At 39.8% G+C, this 19,675-nt stretch overlaps 1 protein-coding gene across 7 annotated transcripts in view; it reads right to left on the reverse strand.

Moving 5' to 3' along the window:
• Mef2c (myocyte enhancer factor 2C) overlaps window positions 1–19,675 on the reverse strand; it is a 148,145-nt gene that overhangs the window by 17,857 nt on the left and 110,613 nt on the right. For all 7 annotated transcript variants that reach the window (XM_013349670.2, XM_013349668.2, XM_026783685.1 and 4 more), the window contains exons 5-6: window positions 16,967–17,153; window positions 14,773–14,820 (exon numbers count right to left, since the gene is read on the reverse strand). In XM_013349670.2, coding sequence (XP_013205124.1) covers window positions 14,773–14,820; window positions 16,967–17,153 — 235 coding nt within the window. The remainder of the gene's footprint in view (window positions 1–14,772; window positions 14,821–16,966; window positions 17,154–19,675) is intronic.

A 19,675-nucleotide genomic window follows, 5' to 3' on the forward strand; every position in this document is an offset into this window, starting at 1 on the left:
TATAGGGCCTTAGACTGAACTGTACAAAGGATGAAAAGAAAATGTGAAAACCAAGACATTTCAGCATGCATTCCCATTCACTGAAGTTGAGACAGAAACAGTGAGTTACATGTGCCACGTACATGCTAACCCTGAGTGAGATCTGCTTTAAATAAACAAGCAAATGGAAAATTAGCCTAGTAATTTCAAAAGAAGAAGAAGAACTGTCAGTTAAGCAGTGCAACGAAGCCTGAACAGATGAGAAGAAACTAAAACCCTGCCTGGGTAGAAGGCGATGCTGGTTTGCATGGAGGAGTAATTCTGCTAAAAGGAAGTAAAACCGCCTCGCGCAATGTGCTGTCCTGAGATACAACAAACACGGGGCTGTGTGAGAAAATGGAGCGGCTTCACAGAGGCCCCAAAAAGTCTCTTCAGAAACATTTCCTATGGTCAACTCAGAGACATTCCAAAAAACCTACGTCTCTCTACCCACATTTTAAAACAGCAACTTGAGGCAGCGGTGGGGAGGGAAGAAGGGAACACACATCCATGGGTCTTCACTCAGTAAACACCTCAGAAGTCAAACACTGAATTGAAACGTGCTCTATGTCTCTCTCTTGAAATATCTCCTGTTATTTGGAAATTACACCACTTTAGAAGATTAGTTACATATTCTTTAAGGTGTTTACACACGGAATGCAAAATATTTTCGGCTATGATGACACTTTTTACATTTATATTTTTAGGGCATAAAGTTATTTTTATGAACAAATAAATTCTATTTTTTATGAGTGAATTTCTGCTATTTTTAGCATATTGTGCCAGCTAGCATTTTGGAGCCGTATAATAACCATTTCTGTTTCCAGCCACCAAATTGTTATTCTTTTGGCATAATATAGATTCAGGAATGTGAGACTGTGGACCCTAGACCAGTGATACTGAAACCTATCATTTGGAAATCAATGATGAATACATGTGTGTGGTTTATGGCTAGGAAGAGCCTGCATTTAAGTTGGCTGGGAAACCACAGCCTCCTCCTCACTCAGAATGCTTTAGCTTGTGTGGAAGCTGTTGTCCCACCTTAAGAGAAATTCCCCAGAGAGCATGGTCACATTTAAATTCAGGGCCCAGGAGGTGGGAAACACCACCTCTCAACAACCTTCTAATATACAGATTCAACTTTCTTGATGCTATGTTTTAAAATTATACTCCGCTCGAACGATTATCAATTTAGACGTGACTGTATGCAGATGTCACATTCTTCTGACCACTTAAAAGGACAAAAATTATAAAGTATGGCAAATGGATTTCCTGATTATAGATTAGAGGAAAATGAGGTACAGACCAACTTTAGAGTCCAGTGAAGTTTTTATAGTTTCATTTGATGAAAATATTGTTTCTTATAAAACAATTTAAGTTTTCATGATGTAACTTAAGTTAAGAATAACAGATCTCCCTCCATTGCTGCAAGTATATAAATAAATCAAGATTTGAAATACGGTGTTAAGTTTTCCCCACAGTTAACTTAAAAACATTGTTCTGCGTTCTCTACTTCCTTTCTTTTTACTTGCTCCTATTTTAGGAAGTTGTAAATTCAGAGGGCACACTCCTAGCTGGACAGTTACGAGGCAGGCACTTGGCCGTGCGCACAGAGCCCAACTGAGCATGCACTCTCGGAGTCCACAGCTCCACAACTTTCTTTTATTTGGACATTTAGGTATTACGAGTCTCTCATTTGTTTTTTCTTTAATCTTTCATTTATAAATAAAAGCACATAACATTAAGCACAAAGCTAAAATCCATCGTAGGATCTGGGGCTAATTATTGTAAGACAGTCTTATCTTCCAAATTGTCAACTTTGACCTTTTGGTCCCTCTATCTCTATTTTATACAAGAAACCAAATTGTTTCCAATTTTCTCAAAAAAAACTTGCCTGTATGCATTTGTTTATTGCCATCATTCTTATGATGAGGTTTCAATTCCCATTTGACTTAGTCTTCAAAATCCTCCACTTATTCTTTTCCTCTCTAGCTGAAGGATTCCTCTCCATGTCCTAAATTGAACTTCAGAAAGGTTTGGGCTGTATGCAAACTTCTGTGTAAATGTGTGATGTTGGCCAGCACACCTGGGGCATCATTCGGAGCTGCCCTTTCTGTCCTATTCTTTTTTCCCATATACTGTTTAACACAGTTGGGTCCATGCCCTGCCTGTCTCCCAGGAGTGTGCAGAGTTGACCCCCCACTGTTTAACCTAATCCCAATGGCCACAGAAGGCTCACATGCTCTGAATATGCCTGAGTCCTTGCTCTGTTAGTTCAGTAACTGGCGGTGTTCATTCTTCTCTTTAATTCTAATTTGTCTTTTAAGAATCAGCTACAGTGGTGACTCTTTCATAACGCCTTTCAGATGACTTCTGAAACTGAACTGACTCTTCTCAAAATTGTCACTGCAAATAGGGGCAGTGACACTCCGTGACTGCTCGCTCATACAGTGCTTCACACATTAAAAAAACAGAGTAAGCCAGAGGACTAGGAATTAGTCAGAACTGGCGCTAAGAGACGAGTTGCTGGGGAACATGAGGTGATGACTGAAAATGGAAAGGATAACTTTAAATAACACCAAGAGTCTCTCCTCTTTATACTACCTACAAAGCTCTTATATTTGCATCAACATTATATTTTGAAGGCCACGTATACCAATAAAATAAATTGTATCAGCCCAGAAACCATGTAGCTGCCCATCTATTAAATTTGTTTATAGGAGTTAACGGAACCCACTTTTTAGCTTCTCTTGCCTGTCAATCATTTTACAGCACATAGCAATGTGCTACTCTTGAGAGGATCAAATAGGTGGACATATCCCCCAGTGAGACAAAACTCCAGTACTCTCATACTGACAAATGTTTATTGTCAGGGGATCTGTTAATGTAACTCTCAAAAATGTACTTAAGTGAAATTTAATTAAAAAAAAAATGGTGGGCAGTGCCCACTAAGGTTTTTTTCTGAAGGTTAAGAAAGACTTTTCAGAGACAGGGAGTACAAAACAGTGAGGTTTAATGAACCCTGACTATTTGAGAACGAAAGTGTTCCATGAAGGTAAAATACTGACTGTTTTATAATATGTAGCGTTCAGTATTTGGAAAAGTAGAATTAGCTAACACAAAGGGAAGCTCTTGAGTGGTTAGCACTGTTAACCTGGTTTGTCAGGAAACAAATACTTGGACTGCTGCAATGGAAGCTAGTAAAGGTACATTCCCCACACAGAACATTCTAAATGAGGTCTGATGGCACAATAGAGATTATACTGGCAGTCAGGAGGTGGGCACAAATGAGGCCAAAGCAGGTCAACTTAGGTTCTAATGGTGCATTTATCAAAGTTCCTTCACTGGGTAGAGCTGTTGCCTTCTCAGCATAAAACAACAGCACATACCTTGCAGCATTATCTGGCAGTCAGGGGACACCAAGCACGCACATTTTCTCTGCCTCTGCCTCCCCCAGCCTCCACAGCTGTGTCAGGTAGCTGATATCGAACACGGACAGAAAAGACCTTCAGTCCTCACAAAAATAACCCTGTGAGATACTAAAAGTATCTCATTATGTTGCATGATAACAGGAAAATAACGGGGAGGCCTAGTAACTTGCTTCACATCAAAAAAGCCATCACTTGTAGAGACATAATGTGAACTCAAGCAGCGTGTCCAGGTCCTAAGCGCATGCTGCATTCTTCTCTGAAAACTGTGTTCTAGATTCGAAAGGCCTTCATACGCTGTCGTATCCCAAAATCAAAGAGTGTGAAGGCAGAAAACTGTGAGAGTAAAGACAGGCGACTCCCAGCTTCTCTCAAGCTAAAGGTGATGTGGAAATCTGAAGATCACATTGCTGGGCATCACAAATAGCAAGAATGACGCTGGGCAGTGTGGCCTAGTTCTAGAGCTCTCGCCTGGGACTGGAGAAGCCCTGGGTCCAATCATTAGCACCTCAAACTAAATTAATCAAAATTAAATTAATTAAAATTAAGTAAACTAAAATTAGGCAAAATCAAAATAAGGCAAAGCAAAATTAGGTATATTGAGACTAGTTTGGATGACAGTTTATGTAAGAAGGTACAGAATGGTGGTATGTCAAGCATATTACTCGTCTCCTGGACAGTGTTTCTGATGACGAGGATATGATGGGTTTAGATGCACGAGGACCTGGAGCAGCCACTGTGGTGTACTATTTAGGGTAAGCGATTAGACGTACTTTAAGATATGATTTTGTAAAATTTAAATCAAGAGTAAAGTTATTTACTTGTTTACCATCAATTAAAAAGACAAGCTTCTATGAGAGCCTTTTTTTTTTTTAACACAGCAGAAGAGTTTCTAGTATTTTATGGTATCTATTAGTTGTTTGGAAAACAATTTCTATCTTAGAGGTGTATGAGAATTGCTTTGTGTGGGGGTTTGTTAGTGTCATCTGATCCTGGACAGTTTGGGGCACATTGCCACAGGAAAACATTAAGATGAAGACCCAGCTAAACGTTTCATGTATTGATTCGTTGCTTTTACTTCAGCTAAGTGTTTTTCCCACTTAGACTTCTTGTAATTTTAATTTTTTTATGCTGATGATTGAACCCAAGACCTTCCAGATGCTAAGCACATGCTTTTCCACTGAGCTATGCCCTTAGCTCCTTATTTTTTTCTTTTATTAGAACCATTTTGAAAATACTTTCCATACATTGCTTTGTTAAATAGGAGCTGCCATATTTATGTAAACACTGTCACCCTCATCAACTAATTTTACATTTCACTTTTAAAGAGTTTTAAGACCGCAAGTTAGCTCTTTAAGCAAAGGTATTATTTCATGTCTCAAACCTGCATACACCTTTCTAGATATGTTCTGACTTCCTAGATTGCAGTCTTACATAACCCTGCATCGCATGCCTGAAACACAGTTAAGAATTTGAAAAAAAAAAAAATGTGCTTCTTCTTCTTTTTTTTTTTTTTTTTCTTAATGGATGGCTCTAAGAGAAGAGGCAACCATGTGACATTTTGGTCAGAAGTCTAGCAATGATGACATTTTTCAGCATGCCTACTGAAGATGGATTAAATCAGATCTCTGGTTCTTGTCCTACTGGAGACTCCAGATTACAGATTCCTACCCTCAGAATCCAGGGCATCTCAGTGGATGTATAATCACGCATAACCCTAGACTGTGAGGAAACCCCAGTGAGGCCTTGTTCCCTCTGTAATGTTAGGAGACTCGTCTGGGATGTACCCCTTGTGGGCAGCGGATATTCCTAACAGACTTGTCTCTGCTTCACTGCATCCACAGGTAGGCAGAGTCTCAATGGTTTCACATCTAGTCGGCTTGATTTTGATGTTCGCCAACTGTTACTTGTGTGTGTGTGTGTGTGTGTGTGTGTGTGGATGGGTGTGTGTGTGTGTGTGTGTGTGTGTGTGCAGAGGCAGCGGTTGCCTTCCCGTTTCTGTCCTTGTTTCTATTCGCCAGGAATGTCCAGGGATCCTCCCGTTTCTGTCTCCCAAACAAACACTGGGGTTACAGGCATGCACTACCAAGCCTGACCTTTACATAGGTTCTGGGGTTCTGCCTCAGCTACTCATGAGTGGATGACAAACATTATTGACTGAGCCTTGTCCCTAGCATGGGACTGTGGGCTACACACCTGTAAAGGTATGGTTTATGAGTCAAGCAGTTACTGGCTTTCAGAAAGCATGTGCTGTTCACTCCACCGTGAAGCAGAAGCAGAGGCCTTCCACTTATAAAAAGCAGCTTCCCCAAGGCAACGGCGTCCATGTTGAAGCAGCCTTTGTCCTCTCCTTTGTCCTCATCATCACGGGAGCCACACTTTGTCACCCATTGTTTCATGAATGAGGAAACTGAAGCTAAGGAGGGCGTCTGCAATCACCCGGGCAGCAAATGTGAGAGCTTTGATACACATCCAAAGACAGGCCTCCATTACATTGCTACAAAGACCAGATGTTTGAAATTTAGCGTGCCTTATGCTCTCCCCCATCTCTGAAAAGGTCCTCATTCACAAGGAAGGAACAGGAGGACAATCTGACAATCTGATTTTTCCACATACATAGGCTCTTAGAATGTCTGCATGCTTTGGGTACTGACTGACTTAAAGGATAGCTTTTAATGGCACCATAAAAATGTCATCAAACCTTACTATCTTAAAAAAAAAAACTCCATTTAACCGTGAATGATAGATTTATGACTCACTTAATTGTTCACTTCTTGAGATTTTTGGGGCTGTCTCTTTGATAAAAATGAGGGGGTGTCTTCATTATTGACACACTCGCTCATTCTTTCAGTCATTTTTCTAAACAAAAATATTGAGACAGTATAAATTAGGGAGAACGTGACAGAAGAGAAGGAATAATGACTTGTGGTTTTAACATTTACACAACGGCTTTGAACACATACGAAGTTCATAATGTTCAAAGTGAGATGCGTGGCGCGGCGCTTGCTGTGCTCACATGAGGCCGGCGCTTGCTGTGCTCACAGGCTGCCTCAGATTTATGAACACACTTGCCTCCCTCACAGCCTGCAGGGCAGCCCAGATCCAATGTCTGCGAGGACTACCATGTCACTAGAGCTGTGGAGCACAGTTAGTTAATAGGACCAGAGCAGAATCAAGCCACACTTTTCTCTTGGTTAGAAAACCAAAGATATAATAACTACAACACTGACAAAAACTGCCATTCATTAAGAAGCACTTACTCTCTATGGTGCAACTGTGCTAGGTGATCTGTGCCGGCTCTGTCATGCGATTCCTACGCCAATCCTGTACAACAAAACTTCACACCTTTTAAAGACAAGGATGGCAACTCTAAAGGAGCTTGTGTATCAGATGTTTTCTGGGTTATTTTGTTATTTTCAATGCGTGCCAATGGCATATTTTGTCAAAGCAAGTAATTCCAAAGGCAAAAACTTTGCTCTATGACTTTATTGTTTTCACTAGACTTAATTCTAGTCTAACAAGAAATTGTTGTTTCATGTTTGCTATGTAAATTAGTACTATCATGTTTGAATATGTAAATTAGGCATAGACAGATTCACTTCTATTGCTGTAATAGCTGTGCTAGTCCAGGTTCTCCTTCTCCTAGTTCAGAAAAACCAGAATCTGTTCTTTGGCATGATGTGGGTGAGAAACTGTAAAGGAAAAACATGGTGTTGAGGAAGACAGTCAAACACTTCAGTACTGAGTTCAAACAATTGAAGCAGTGCTGTAATAAATAAAGCTTGTGAATCCGTAGCGCTCACGGACACTTCTCTACACAAACTGAAACTGCTGCTCAACATGTTAGTATCCCCTGTCCTTAGTCTTTAAAATAACTAGTGTTGGGGGCTAGAGAGATGGCTTAGTGATTAAGAGTATTGCCTGCTCTTCCAAAGGTCACGAGTTCAATTCCCAGCAACCACATGGTGGCTCACAGCCATCTGTAATGAGGCTTGGTGCCCTATTCTGGCACAGACATAATATTGTATACATAATAAATAAATAAATATTAAAAAAATAACTACTGTCTTCCAAACAGGAACTGATGCGATCACACACTCATTGAATTGGAATTCAATGGAAACATATTATGTCAGTCTAATTCCAAAATTTAAGTTATTGGCAAAAATTATCTAAAAGTTGAAAAGCACGTTCTTGGCCAGAAGCCCCACAGTCTCAAACGGGAAGTTTCACGGGAGGTAAGCAGTTGATTCAAGGGAGGTCCTTCGAACGCCATCCCTCCTTCAGCAACTGCTGTCTGCTTATGTGTCACTTCATGTTCCTCATGGTCATCCATTTTTTTCCCTGTGCTATCTACAAATAAAGTCTTAAGTGACGGGCTCGTGAGACAGTGTGGTGGATAAAGGTGCCTGCTGCTAAGCTTGCCCACTTAAGTTCAGTCTCTGGGACTGACATCGGGGAAGAAGAGACTCAATGGTTTCACGTTGTTCTCTAACGCTGAGACAAGTGTCATGGCATACCCCTAATGCACACAGTAAATAAATAATTGCAGTAAAATTTACAAAAACTAAAGACAGGAGCTGGAGAGATGGCTCAGAAATTAAGAGTACTGATTGCTCTTCCAGAGGACCTGGGTTCAATTCCCAGCATCCACATGGCAGCTCACAACTGTCTGAAAATGCAATTCCACAAGGTCTGACACCTTCACATCAATGCACATAAAATGAAGTTAAATAAATGTTCAAAAATTATTTTAAAAAAACTAAAGACAGGCTATGGCGAGGAAAGAGTTTTAAAAATCTTATGATGATGTCAAAATCAGTTGTCCAAGAGAACCAGGGGAAGGGGGTAAGAGTGCAGCAGGAAACTAAAAGGGCCCTTAGGACAAATGTGTGTGTGGGGGAGACATATTAACTGTTAAAACTTAAAATTAAAAATTCCCAAGTTTTATTAGCAGTCCCCATTCTTATAGCAAGTTTATAGGGTATGAATGAAGATAGAAATTTTCACATGGCTTTACTACACATGATTACTGTGCAGTGACTAAAGAAGCGTGAAAGCAGAGTGCAGTGAGAGATCTACACCTGTAGCCCCAGCTACTCAGAAAACATGAAAGCCAGTGCAGTGGTTCATCCACACCCCAGCTACTCAGAAAGACCGGCATTGGCAAACACTTGAGCGCATATGTTCTAGTCTTGCATGGGCAGCAGTAAAACCATCACAAACAAACAAACAAACAAACACAATTTGAGGAGTCAGAACGAGTGATTAAAGAAAGGCTCCAACCGCTGCTTGAAGACTCTTTAGGACAGCGGTTCTCAACCTGTGGGCTGCAACCCTTCTGGGCGTCAAACAACCCTTCCACAGGAGTTGCCTAAGACCATCTACATGTCAGATATTTACATTATAATCCACAACAGTAGCAAAATTACAGTTATGAAGTAGGAACAAATATAATTTTATGGTTGGGGGTCATCACAACATGAAGAACTCTATTTAAAGGTTGCAGAGTTAGAAAGGTTGAGAATCACTGCTCCAGAAAGTTATGCCCTGAGATTTTCCTTTTTTCTCTCTGGAAATCAAAGTCCTTAGGAGTTAAGGTAAAGCCCAGGCGCTCAAGGTGGGTCTAGCTTGTGGCATGTCGGCTTATGTCTTACTTTAGAGCTGCCTTCCCCAGACTACCATCATCCCCTAGAGAAGTGGGGTGGGGCTCTGCCTTGTCTGTAATCTGCCAGATTTTGTACATGGAAAGGAAAACTGCTTTTTGTGATGGTGATTGTGTACCATGTACTCTACAAGATCCAATTAAAAGTCTATCTTTTTCTCCCTTAATAAATCCCGGTAACCTTGGTTTAAGTTAAAAATATCACTGTTGTTTGGTTTCCTAGAAAATAATAAAGCAAGGCTACAGGATTTTTATTATGCTTTGGGAACTTCTAAGGTAAAACTGAAAATGAATTAGAGTTTCTTTCTTTCTCTTCCTTTTTTCTTTCTTTCTTCTGAACAATACTAGACTAATAGAATTATACTTTCATAGCCGGACCCAAGAAATAGCATAGTTGTTCTCATATCTTACTTAATAATGTTTTTAACATAAAAATCTGGCTGGGGATTGCAGTACATCCACCTCAACCCTCAAAACAAAGTGACATGCAAATTTTATTTTTCTACTAAAATTAGTTTTCTTATTTGAAAGCAATCAACTGGTAATATTTTCTTTCTGGAATGCTGCAATTTGAACTTTTTAAAAGCAAAATGCTAAAATACTAAGTCATCTTCATAAATTGAAACTTTAGTCACTTCACCAATTTTTTTTTAAATTATTGACTAAGAGATGTACAAGCGTTTAAGCAGTGCTTCCCTTGCCTCTTCTGACCTGGTCCTCTCCTGCAGTATGCTGTTTTCCTGTTCACTGCTACCTGAATTTTAAAAATTCAGTCTAGATTTTTGTGATGATGTGATCACAGTGATCACAAAACATTTCCTGCAAATGGATTGTGATGCTAATTGTGTCTTAGCTGGAGCACAGGGACTCAGCTGAAGGTGCTGAGTCATGAGCGAAGGTCTGGCGAGGTCTGTCCACGCCTGGAAAGCAGGTCCTCTATTTGTCTGTTGTGTGCATCCTTGGCAGTACAGAGTGAACTACACGGCTCCACCTATTTAGCTGATGTAAATTAAGCATTCCAGAAGTGGCAATGCTTAACAACCAAATGCATAAAATAGTAAACAATTGACAATCAAAATAAAGAAACAGCTGTTAGCTTCTTTTTATATAAAATGATATGTAATTTACAATGAATGCCAATTAAAATTATTAACCAATATGCATAAATCCTCCTCTCAAATATGTCTTATACTCAAATAGCTATGCAGATTGTCAAATTTCCTTAATGTTTCAAAATGATTTCTAAAGTTCTCCCCTTTACTGTGATTAAATCTTAACCATGAATCAGTAAATAAGTGTGCCTTCTGCTCTGTAAAGGTAAGTATATTAACAACAACAACAAAAAAACCCAGAAGTTATTCTTTTGATAGTGCCTGATCCAGCAGCACAAGGTATTGCTGTGCTAATGGTTATTTCCATTAGATGTAATGATTACAAGAAAACTAAATTGAACTTGATCTTACAATCATCAATAACCACGTAGATTAAGATGTTAAAAGCTTTAATGTACAGAGACATGACAAAATGTAATTTTAAGAGCAGTGACGTTTCATTTTGGTTGTTGAGAGGAAAGGGATGAGTTGTGGATGAGAACTGGCTAGAACTGTCACAGTTACTAATGCATTCTAATGACTTTGCTGTATATATCCCCATAGCAAGAGCCCAAGCCCAGTTCATCACTTCTTCCGTACAACTTGCCTTCCTCTTGGTAATTATTTCAATCTAAGTGATGATAAGGGGTTCATTGGTTTTTTTTGTTGTTGTTGTTTGTTTGTTTGTTTGTTTTGAGACAGGGTTTCTCTGTGGTTTTGGAGCCTGTCCTGAGGGGTTCATTGTTTTAAGCAGGGATTTGTGATGGTGTAAGATACCAGTTCTCATTTTCACTTTCTGCTATATATCAGCACTTTAGTTTTTCATAAACTTTATTAAAGAATGTAGTAAAACCCTGCTTTATCAGTCAACAGTACGCAACCATTTTTATCAACTAGACATTTACTCTATACAGTCTGAAATGAATACATTTTCTTTGAAAAGTTCAGAACAAGGGTTTTTGTATTTAAAATTACAGTTTTTAAATATTCTCACTTTCTAGTTTATTAAGGCTTTATTATTACTATTAAAAGCCTCCTATCTCAGAGATGGGTGTTTTATTCAGAGAACAAACACTTACTGAACGTCTGCTGTGTGCTAACTTTTATGCACTGAGCTGAGACACAAACTATGTCTGGTTTGCTCCAAATGGCAGTGTCCAGAAGAGATGTGCCCAGAGACTGTAATCACTGTGCAAAGGGACATTTAATGTCCGTGCAGGCTGCCCTGGGAGCACAGAGGGAAGGTGCGGGACTCGAAATGGCTGAACTGGATTCTGAACAAAGACAGACTGCTCCAGAGCAGAAAACTGGGGAGAGAAAGAAGGGCTAGGAATCTACAGGCAGGAGGAGAGGAGGCCTAGACACTGCCCTGAAAGGGACAGTATAGCGAGCGAGTTAGAAGCACAGACTTCTTGGGTTCTACTTTAGTTCATTAAATAGCTTCTCCATGCCTCAGTTTACCCATATGTAGAGATGGCACAATGGGAGCATTTACTTTTAAAGACAGGTATAAGGTTGGTTGAGTTACCTTTTTTATTTTGTAGAAGATGCCTATTGTAAGCTATTCAAGTGTTTGTTATTACTAAAGTTGGAGCACAGGATGCTTTTGAGGCAATGGCAGGAAGAGTGAAAGCCTAGAGCGTAGGATCGGCCACAGATAAGAGGCTCGTGGTTAATTGTGAAAGAGCTTGGGACTTATTATTGAGTTTTATGTAAATGATGGCATGTAATTAGTGTGAGGCTTGGAGAAAGACTGAGTAGCCACAGAAAGACTATCAGGGAATGTGATGTGGAAGGAAGCTCTGGAAACAGTCTGGGGAAAAGCCGTGAGTCTGATTCAAGCTGCTAGGATAGCTGTGGAGGGAGAGAGGTTAGCCTAGGAAGTACCATGGAGATGATAGAGCTAGGATAGTTATGGAGGAAGAAAGGTGACCCTAGGAAGTACCATGGAGACAGAGTCAGTAGGACTAAGTGCTCACCAGAAGACCACATGATAGTTCTCGCGCTAGTTGGGAAACCAAGCAGAGAAAGAGAATGCTTTTCTATTTTATTCTATTTTTAAGTCACACAGTAAGTTACGATAAATGTTACTGCCTCACCTAGTGAAACTATGTTTTTGCTGTCTTTTTTGTTCATTTGTTTGTTTGTTTGGTGTGTGTAACTAGCTTGATTTTGAAAAGCAAAGAACAAAGGCTTCAACTATTTAATTTGGGTGCCACCTTGGAATTTGGCGTTAAAGGATCTAATTCTGAGACCCTGAGTTTCAAATGACAATGTTAACTATTTGGAAGATATCTTTTAGTAAGTTTGCTTTAGTTTTCCTCATTGAGAATGCAGAGACTTTCTGGCTGGCCTTGCTTCCCCTTGGTGTTATGTGACTCTGTGACATCAGCACAGATATATTCAGCCTTGACATGTGATACGAGCTGGCATGGAAAAGAAGGCTAAGATGAGCGAGCTTACAAGCAGTACATGGCTGTGCTCAAGACTAAATGGCATTTACAACAGGTGTTCCTTGGGACCAGGGTCAGAAAGGGCTGCTTCTCTATTTAAAAATAAGGCTAAGCAACTTTAATACAACAGTGTAGAAATTATAAAAATTATAATGTGTGATTCTGACATACATAGAAATTATATTTAGTAATAAGGTGCAGCGATAGTTTTCCCTTTTGTTCCTTCTCTTTCCATCTCTGTGTTAGTGTAATGTATATACGTATGGATGCTTAGGCATGGGGTCAGTTCTCAATGTGGGGGGGAGCATCCTGGAGAACTGGGCTGTGCCTTCCACATGTTTGAAACAGGGTTTTCTGCTATTTGCTGTGTATGCTGGGCTAACTGGAGCATTAGGACGATGCTCTCTGTCTGCTTCAGATCCTCCACAGGAACACAACATGATCACAGAGCCTCGATGCTCAGACTGCCAGGAACCAATGGCAAGCACTTACTCTCTGAGCTGAGTCCCCAGCCTGACAAACACTTGCCCACTGTGCCATATTGCCAGCCTAATATCTTCTATTTCTAGATAAAAGGCGTCGTGTGCCTGTGGCATACGTTCTGAGGTAGTAGGATGAGTTGGTTTAACTCCTAAGATTTTTTTAAATGGTTCTATACTCTGTATATGGCAACCTTTTATATTTAGAAGACTGAATATCTCCTTTATTCTTGGAGAATGATTAAATTTAGCAGGCTGTCAGGCAATTAACAATAACAGCAGAACTGAATAATCAAACACTTCTTATTGTCAACATTGGATTCTAAGGCATCACTGCTATTAAATAGTGGCAAGAGACCATTTGCTTCAAAGTTTAGTAACCCAAGGATTTCCCCCCCACACACATTTACAAAACAAAAACAAATGCATTTTTCTTAATATTTACTTCTATGACTGACTGTTTCTTTAATAGTAATCAAGGTGGCGTAGGGAAATACTGGCTAAGTCATAACATCTGTACTCCTTTTCTTAGGTTATGACTTGGTCCTTGTGACTATCCTATCAGCCCCATCACTGACTCTAACCAGTGTGTGATCTTCGATCTAGGAAATACCTGTCTGGACTTTTTCTGGATTTTGAATTTTGATGTTACTAATTGCAAAGTATTTTCTGAAGAAAAAAAACAAGTATGACAAATTCATTTTCTAAAAAAAATACTACTGAATCTAATTACTAGTTTGCCTCTACCTAACCTTTGAAAATTTTAAGGTAGGGAGCTACAGTTATCCCTCCTTTCTGTCTACTGTCCATGTAATTCTGATATTTCTGCATCACTCACTGAAGTAATAAAAACTCAGTACCCAGAAGAGAAACTACTTCCAATTGATGTATGTATAAAGATGGTTTTGTATGCCAATTTTTCTTATCTTCTTTCTTATAATTAGCAGGCTATTATATTTGACCTGAGCAAACTGTTTTAATTAGGCTGTCCATGCATATTTCAATAAAACTTGATTTTTTTGACACTTCAAATATAACCTTGTGTCATTCATACCTGCCTCCTATTTTAAATTGATAGCATGTTCCAGCTGTAGAAATTACCAAGGCTACTTTTTACACTGACAGTAAACTAGAGTTGGCACTTAAAAGTTCTGTACTATATTATTTATCTTCATTGAAAAGTAAAGCAACATCTTCATAATCCCAATATTATAAATTAATTTAGGAACCTGAATAAATGTGATTATGAGACAACTAGTCATTGTTGAGGATATTCTTAAGAGGTGAAATATATTTAAAGGTTTTCCATGGCAACATAGTCTATTGATGTCTAAGAGTGGTATCAGAGACTGAGGTGATTGGATCAGCATCTACAATTGTCTGCAGACCGGATGAAGTTATTTTATTTTTTTCTTAGTCTTCCCTAACTGCAGAAATGAAATAAGTACATTGTCTTCATTAACAAAGAACACGGCAGTTCAGGTTGATGACTGCTTTGCCTTGGCTAAAGCTGTACCAACGAAGACTGCGGTTAGTCCATAGTTCCTTTGTATAGCGTTCAATCACTCCTCCTTCAAAACCACCCACAGACTGTGGCCAATGCCGCATGCTTGCTCCAGAGCTGATGTCTGTGCTTACCTGCGCTGGTGCCTGCACCGGATGTGAGGTCTCCACCCATCAGACCACCTACGGAGTAAAGAGGAAGATGAAAAGGAGAAAGGCTAAGGGGCAATGGAACTGAGCGCAGTGCCTTCAGTACTCAGCCATGGTCCTCTCCTGAGAGACAATCTTAAATAGTTCTGTCTATGTTGGAGGGCTGACATTTGTTTTATTGTGACATGCTGTGCTCAAATGTTAAAAATACATTCACTCACTGACATTTCGCAGATCTTTTTCTCTAGGAATGATTACATTATAAAACTGTTGTCTGTGAATAGTCTCTGTATTATTATTTTCAAGTCTAGTTTTCCCCTAAAGAGGCACCTTACGGTAAATAAAAAGAAAACCCCACTTTATTTCCACTCTCTCCCTTGATATCCATCTGTCTGATGTCTAGTTTCTTCCTAAATATATTTTATAAAATTAGTGTAACATTTATTGATTGGAAATATTATTTTCTCAGAAGTTGACTAATATTTCTAGTTGAATTTTACTTAATGACATGATAAATAAGTTTTCTTTGCCATAGGTTTAAAAACATGCTGATTTGTTGTTAATTTAAGAGACAATATAAAATCTTGGGCTGGCAAGATGGTTCAGTAGGTATGGTAGTTCCTTCACCAAGCATGGTGGCCTGTGTCCCGTCTCCTGGACCCACACAATGGAAGAGAATGAATTCCTGCACACTATCATCCTATGGCTACAGATGGGCAGTGACACTTGCATGCCTCCATCAAAATTAGCAAATGAATGAATGACTATATTTCTTAATGACAGTTGTGGACTTTCAGTAAGACTGAATATAACGATTATTTTAAAAATTTTAAAATGCAGGATCTAGAAAAATAGTGGCAATAACATTTTCTTGAGATTTCTTAGTTGTTCCTTAGTGGTACTTTATTGTTATTATTTGGTTCCAGGTTTCAGAATCAAGAAAGATGTTTACTATATTTTAGAAAATTGTTATTTCCCACCAAGTATAATTTTGACGACAGTGTCAAATTTGAAATAATAAATGAATATGAGTTATCAAATAGGTCATTCAAATACATCTAAATATGATCTGAAAGGAATTTATATGGCTATTAAAATTTATATAAAATTTCAACCATATTCTAAAAGAGAGAATGGCACAGTGAAGTCTTTTGTATACACTTCCCTGGCTCATGATTTATAAAATCTTCTTGAAGAAAAGCTCTTCCATAAATAAGCTCACCTAAGCACAGCTAAATGTGCCTTAGTTATTGAAAGTACCCTGTGGAGTGCTTCCTGAAAACCAGAATAGAAGTACACAATACACTGTTGCACGAGATTAGAAATACAATTATTTTTGATGCTGCTTCTGGAACTATGAAGGAATGGCTTAGTTATATCAGTACACACTGACTTAGCTCCCACTGTGAGCTTGGGAAATCAAATGGGCATTTTCTTCCTTTCAAGATGCTTCAAGTCCAGCAGAGAAAAGGACATATTCAATACAGTACATCATAACATATTTAGCCTGATTCACATACTAAGAATGGCTCTTTTTTTTTCCTGAGCAGTAATTTCATGTCTCTAGGACATTGTGAATTGAGGATCTTTTCTAACACCGAGGCACATCTGTGGTGAGTGTCCGTGAGTATGTGACGTGCTCTTGATGGAATTTCTGACTCAGCTGAGTTCTTATTTCACACCCCTCACAAGTCCTGCCAGTGGACCACACAGTTCTTTCCTACCTTATACTCATTCTGGTATAAGTTGTTTCAAAAAACACTTGATCCAGACAATTACATATATGGGCAGATGCAATTGGAGGGCAGAGAATGGTTTCACATAAGAGGTGACTTTTCCGTAGGCAGAAGAGAGAAGATGATACTTTATGCAGATGAGAGAGGGAACAAAAGTTTGCAGACTAGATATTTGACACACTGTTTGAGAAAGAATGTGGTTAAAATATAGCCACTGGAGGAGATACTCGACAGTCAAAAAAATGAAGTATGTGTTACGAAATATTTTGAAAGATACTCTGAAGAGCTTAGACTGTGTCACACAGCGAGTCTGGTAAAAGGTGGCTGTTAAGTAATAAAAGGATCTAAATGGGAGGCCAAAGTGCATCGACTAGGTGAGAAAGCTCTGGCTAGAAGAGGGCCCTTCCAACAACTTGTTACATTATGTCCTGTGAAGGACATACCTGTGTTACCTGCACTTGGAGGTCTATGTGTTACACCAGGAGACATACTATTCCTCTGCAGAGAAGGGTGGGCCAGTGGCAGAAGGTTGGGGTTTCCCAGCGAGCTGACCGGGTTGCTGTATACCAAACTGTTATGGCTCGACACTGGGATGGAAACCGGCATTTCAAAGTTGGGAGGTGGAACAGCCTGTGGAGCAGAAACAACAGAAGAGCCGTGTAAGTACGATGGAAAGGTACTAACAGGGCATTCAAGTAGCAAACAACATTAATTTCTCCAAGAAAATCGTCAGATTCCAAACTGTGCAATGTGTAGATTACCATCAAGAAGGGATCTCAGGATGTACAGTCATAAATGGATTTCTGCACCTTGCTTAGAACTCTTTCTTTGCGACTCTCAGAAAACGTTTCACTTCTGTGCGAAACAAAGCCCCATTTCATTAGACTCCATTGTCTTTGAATTCCATTCTATGAAGCAATAATTATTCATTTGTGATATCTGAATCTGGTGCCAGAAATGACTGTAAGATCAAAGGTACATGACTGTGATGACTTCCCAGAGAAAAGGGGGGATTAAAATGCAAACCAGATCCTTTGGTTTAATTGCTTATTGAAGCATATTTATGCAGAAGTTTAATGATATAAAATCATCTTCAGGCCTGTGAATAGCACATATAGTTTAATTATTATTTTTAAAAGTCTGCCTTTTATTAGCACTCAAAAGATAATAGGCGTTTTAAGGTACAGGTTTCAGAAAAGTGTGTATCATTCACTAGCTCGCATTTTAAAGGGATAGCTCAGAAAATATGGAAAGTTTCACATTTTCCTGTATAGGTACTACCCTTGCCACATGGCAAGATCTATATCTCAAATGAGAGAGTTGGCAAATATTTAGGGAGCTGAAGCTGTGTGGTTGTCTAATTAGAGTGATCCAGGTTCCAATTATCGATTTTTTGCTATTATTTTGGCAATTTAAGCAAAATTCTGTTTCTGTTTCTGCTTGCAGGAACTCATCGTAGTTGTAAACACTCTTGTCTTTCTCCTTTTGTCAGCATTACAAATGAAAACACTGTCCAAATACATGCCAGAGGACTCCTGGTACCAAGGCACACAACATTTAGAATGAAATATTGCTCGTGTGTGTATACACACAAGGATACATACAAGCCCTCTGAGGTTATCAGTAAGAAGTTGTCCAAGTTTGCACGCATGTTTATTCCTGGCTCAGCTGGTTTGCTGTTATTGCTTTCAGTTTTATTAGTTTTTTTTTCTTTAGAGTTAACATCAACTATCTGTGATTGCTTGACTGGCTGGCCTTCATCTGCTTATGTTGTTGACACCTATAGTGAGTTCTCTGTTGATGTTTATGCTCTCATAGTTTTACAAATACTGATAAAAAGCAAAGATTTCACAACTTTCTTTCAAATGATTTTTTTTTTTACTGTTTTTAAGGGAAATAAAAATGCTCAAGCGACATCCTAATACATCTGTGTTTTAGGTCATTTGTGGGTTGTATACAAGCTAACAGAAAATGACTTTCGGACAAACTCTATGACAATGGAATATAATGCATGATAACATATCAAAGCATGAACATATACCTAAATATCCAAAGCCCTGTTAAACAAGAAAAAATATTAATGTACTTGTAAGGCATAAGTGTCTGTAGAGTGGTAAACATATCCCTTTCCCGAAATGCCAAATGAAAACAGAAGTCACCTGTGAAGACAGCACACTAATTGTGCTAAGCAGCCACGACCATTGAATCTTTTTCTCTCTGTCCTGGGCTCCAAATAAGTCAACCAGGCTTTCTGGCCACTGGTGTAGGCAGTGGCAGCAGCAATAGCCCAGCGAGGAGTAGAGAGGCCAGTGCATGTTTTGAAGCAGCATCCTTCTCGCTAGGCTGCAGCTGTATTGCAGGGCTGCTTTCATCCACAGGATGACATACCTTTGAGTGGCTCTCTTGCCCTGCTGTTGTGATTTCTTGCTCCACTTGCATTAGGCCTGCAGGTAACAGCTTGTAGGTTCCAAATCCTAACATACCTCAGTTCTCTCTCATGCTTCCTTTAATTCTGTCTATCTGTCTATCTTCAGCTATACTCTTGAGTTTGGCACTTGTTTCTGGCTTTGACCTTAGATCATGATATTAGTTCTAAAGATTTGGAGTGAGCACAATTTGGAATTCTGGGTGGATGTGCGAAGTCCCTCATTCCCAGCACCACTATGGTGATTCCTGTAGTTGCTTCTTGACATATCTAATGGTGCTGGGCCTCATCCTCCTGCTTTTTACTTTTAACACAAAACCATCAGGATTCTGACCCTTTGAAGCACACCTTATATGAAAGCATCCCTCTGCTTGCCCCCAGTATCCCCCTGCTCACCCCCAGCATCCCTCTGTTTGTCCCCAGGATCCCTCTGCTCAGCCCCCAGCATCCCTCTGCTCGCCCCAGCATCCCTCTGCTCGCCCCAGCATCCCCTTGCTCACCCCAGCATCCCTCTGTTCTCCCCAGCATCCCCCTGCTCGCCACCAGCATCCCCCTGCTCTCCCCCAGCATCCCTCTGCTTGCCCCCAGTATCCCTCTGCTTGCCCCCAGCATCCCTCTGCTCTCCCCCAGCATCCCCCTGCTCTCCTCCAGCATCCCCCTGCTCGCCCTCAGCATCCCCCTGCTCGCCCCCAGCATCTCTCTGCTCACCCCCAGCATCCCCCTGCTC

The sequence above is a fragment of the Microtus ochrogaster genome, chromosome 19, assembly GCF_000317375.1.
Source record: "Microtus ochrogaster isolate Prairie Vole_2 chromosome 19, MicOch1.0, whole genome shotgun sequence".
NCBI classification, from domain to species: domain Eukaryota; kingdom Metazoa; phylum Chordata; class Mammalia; order Rodentia; family Cricetidae; genus Microtus; species Microtus ochrogaster.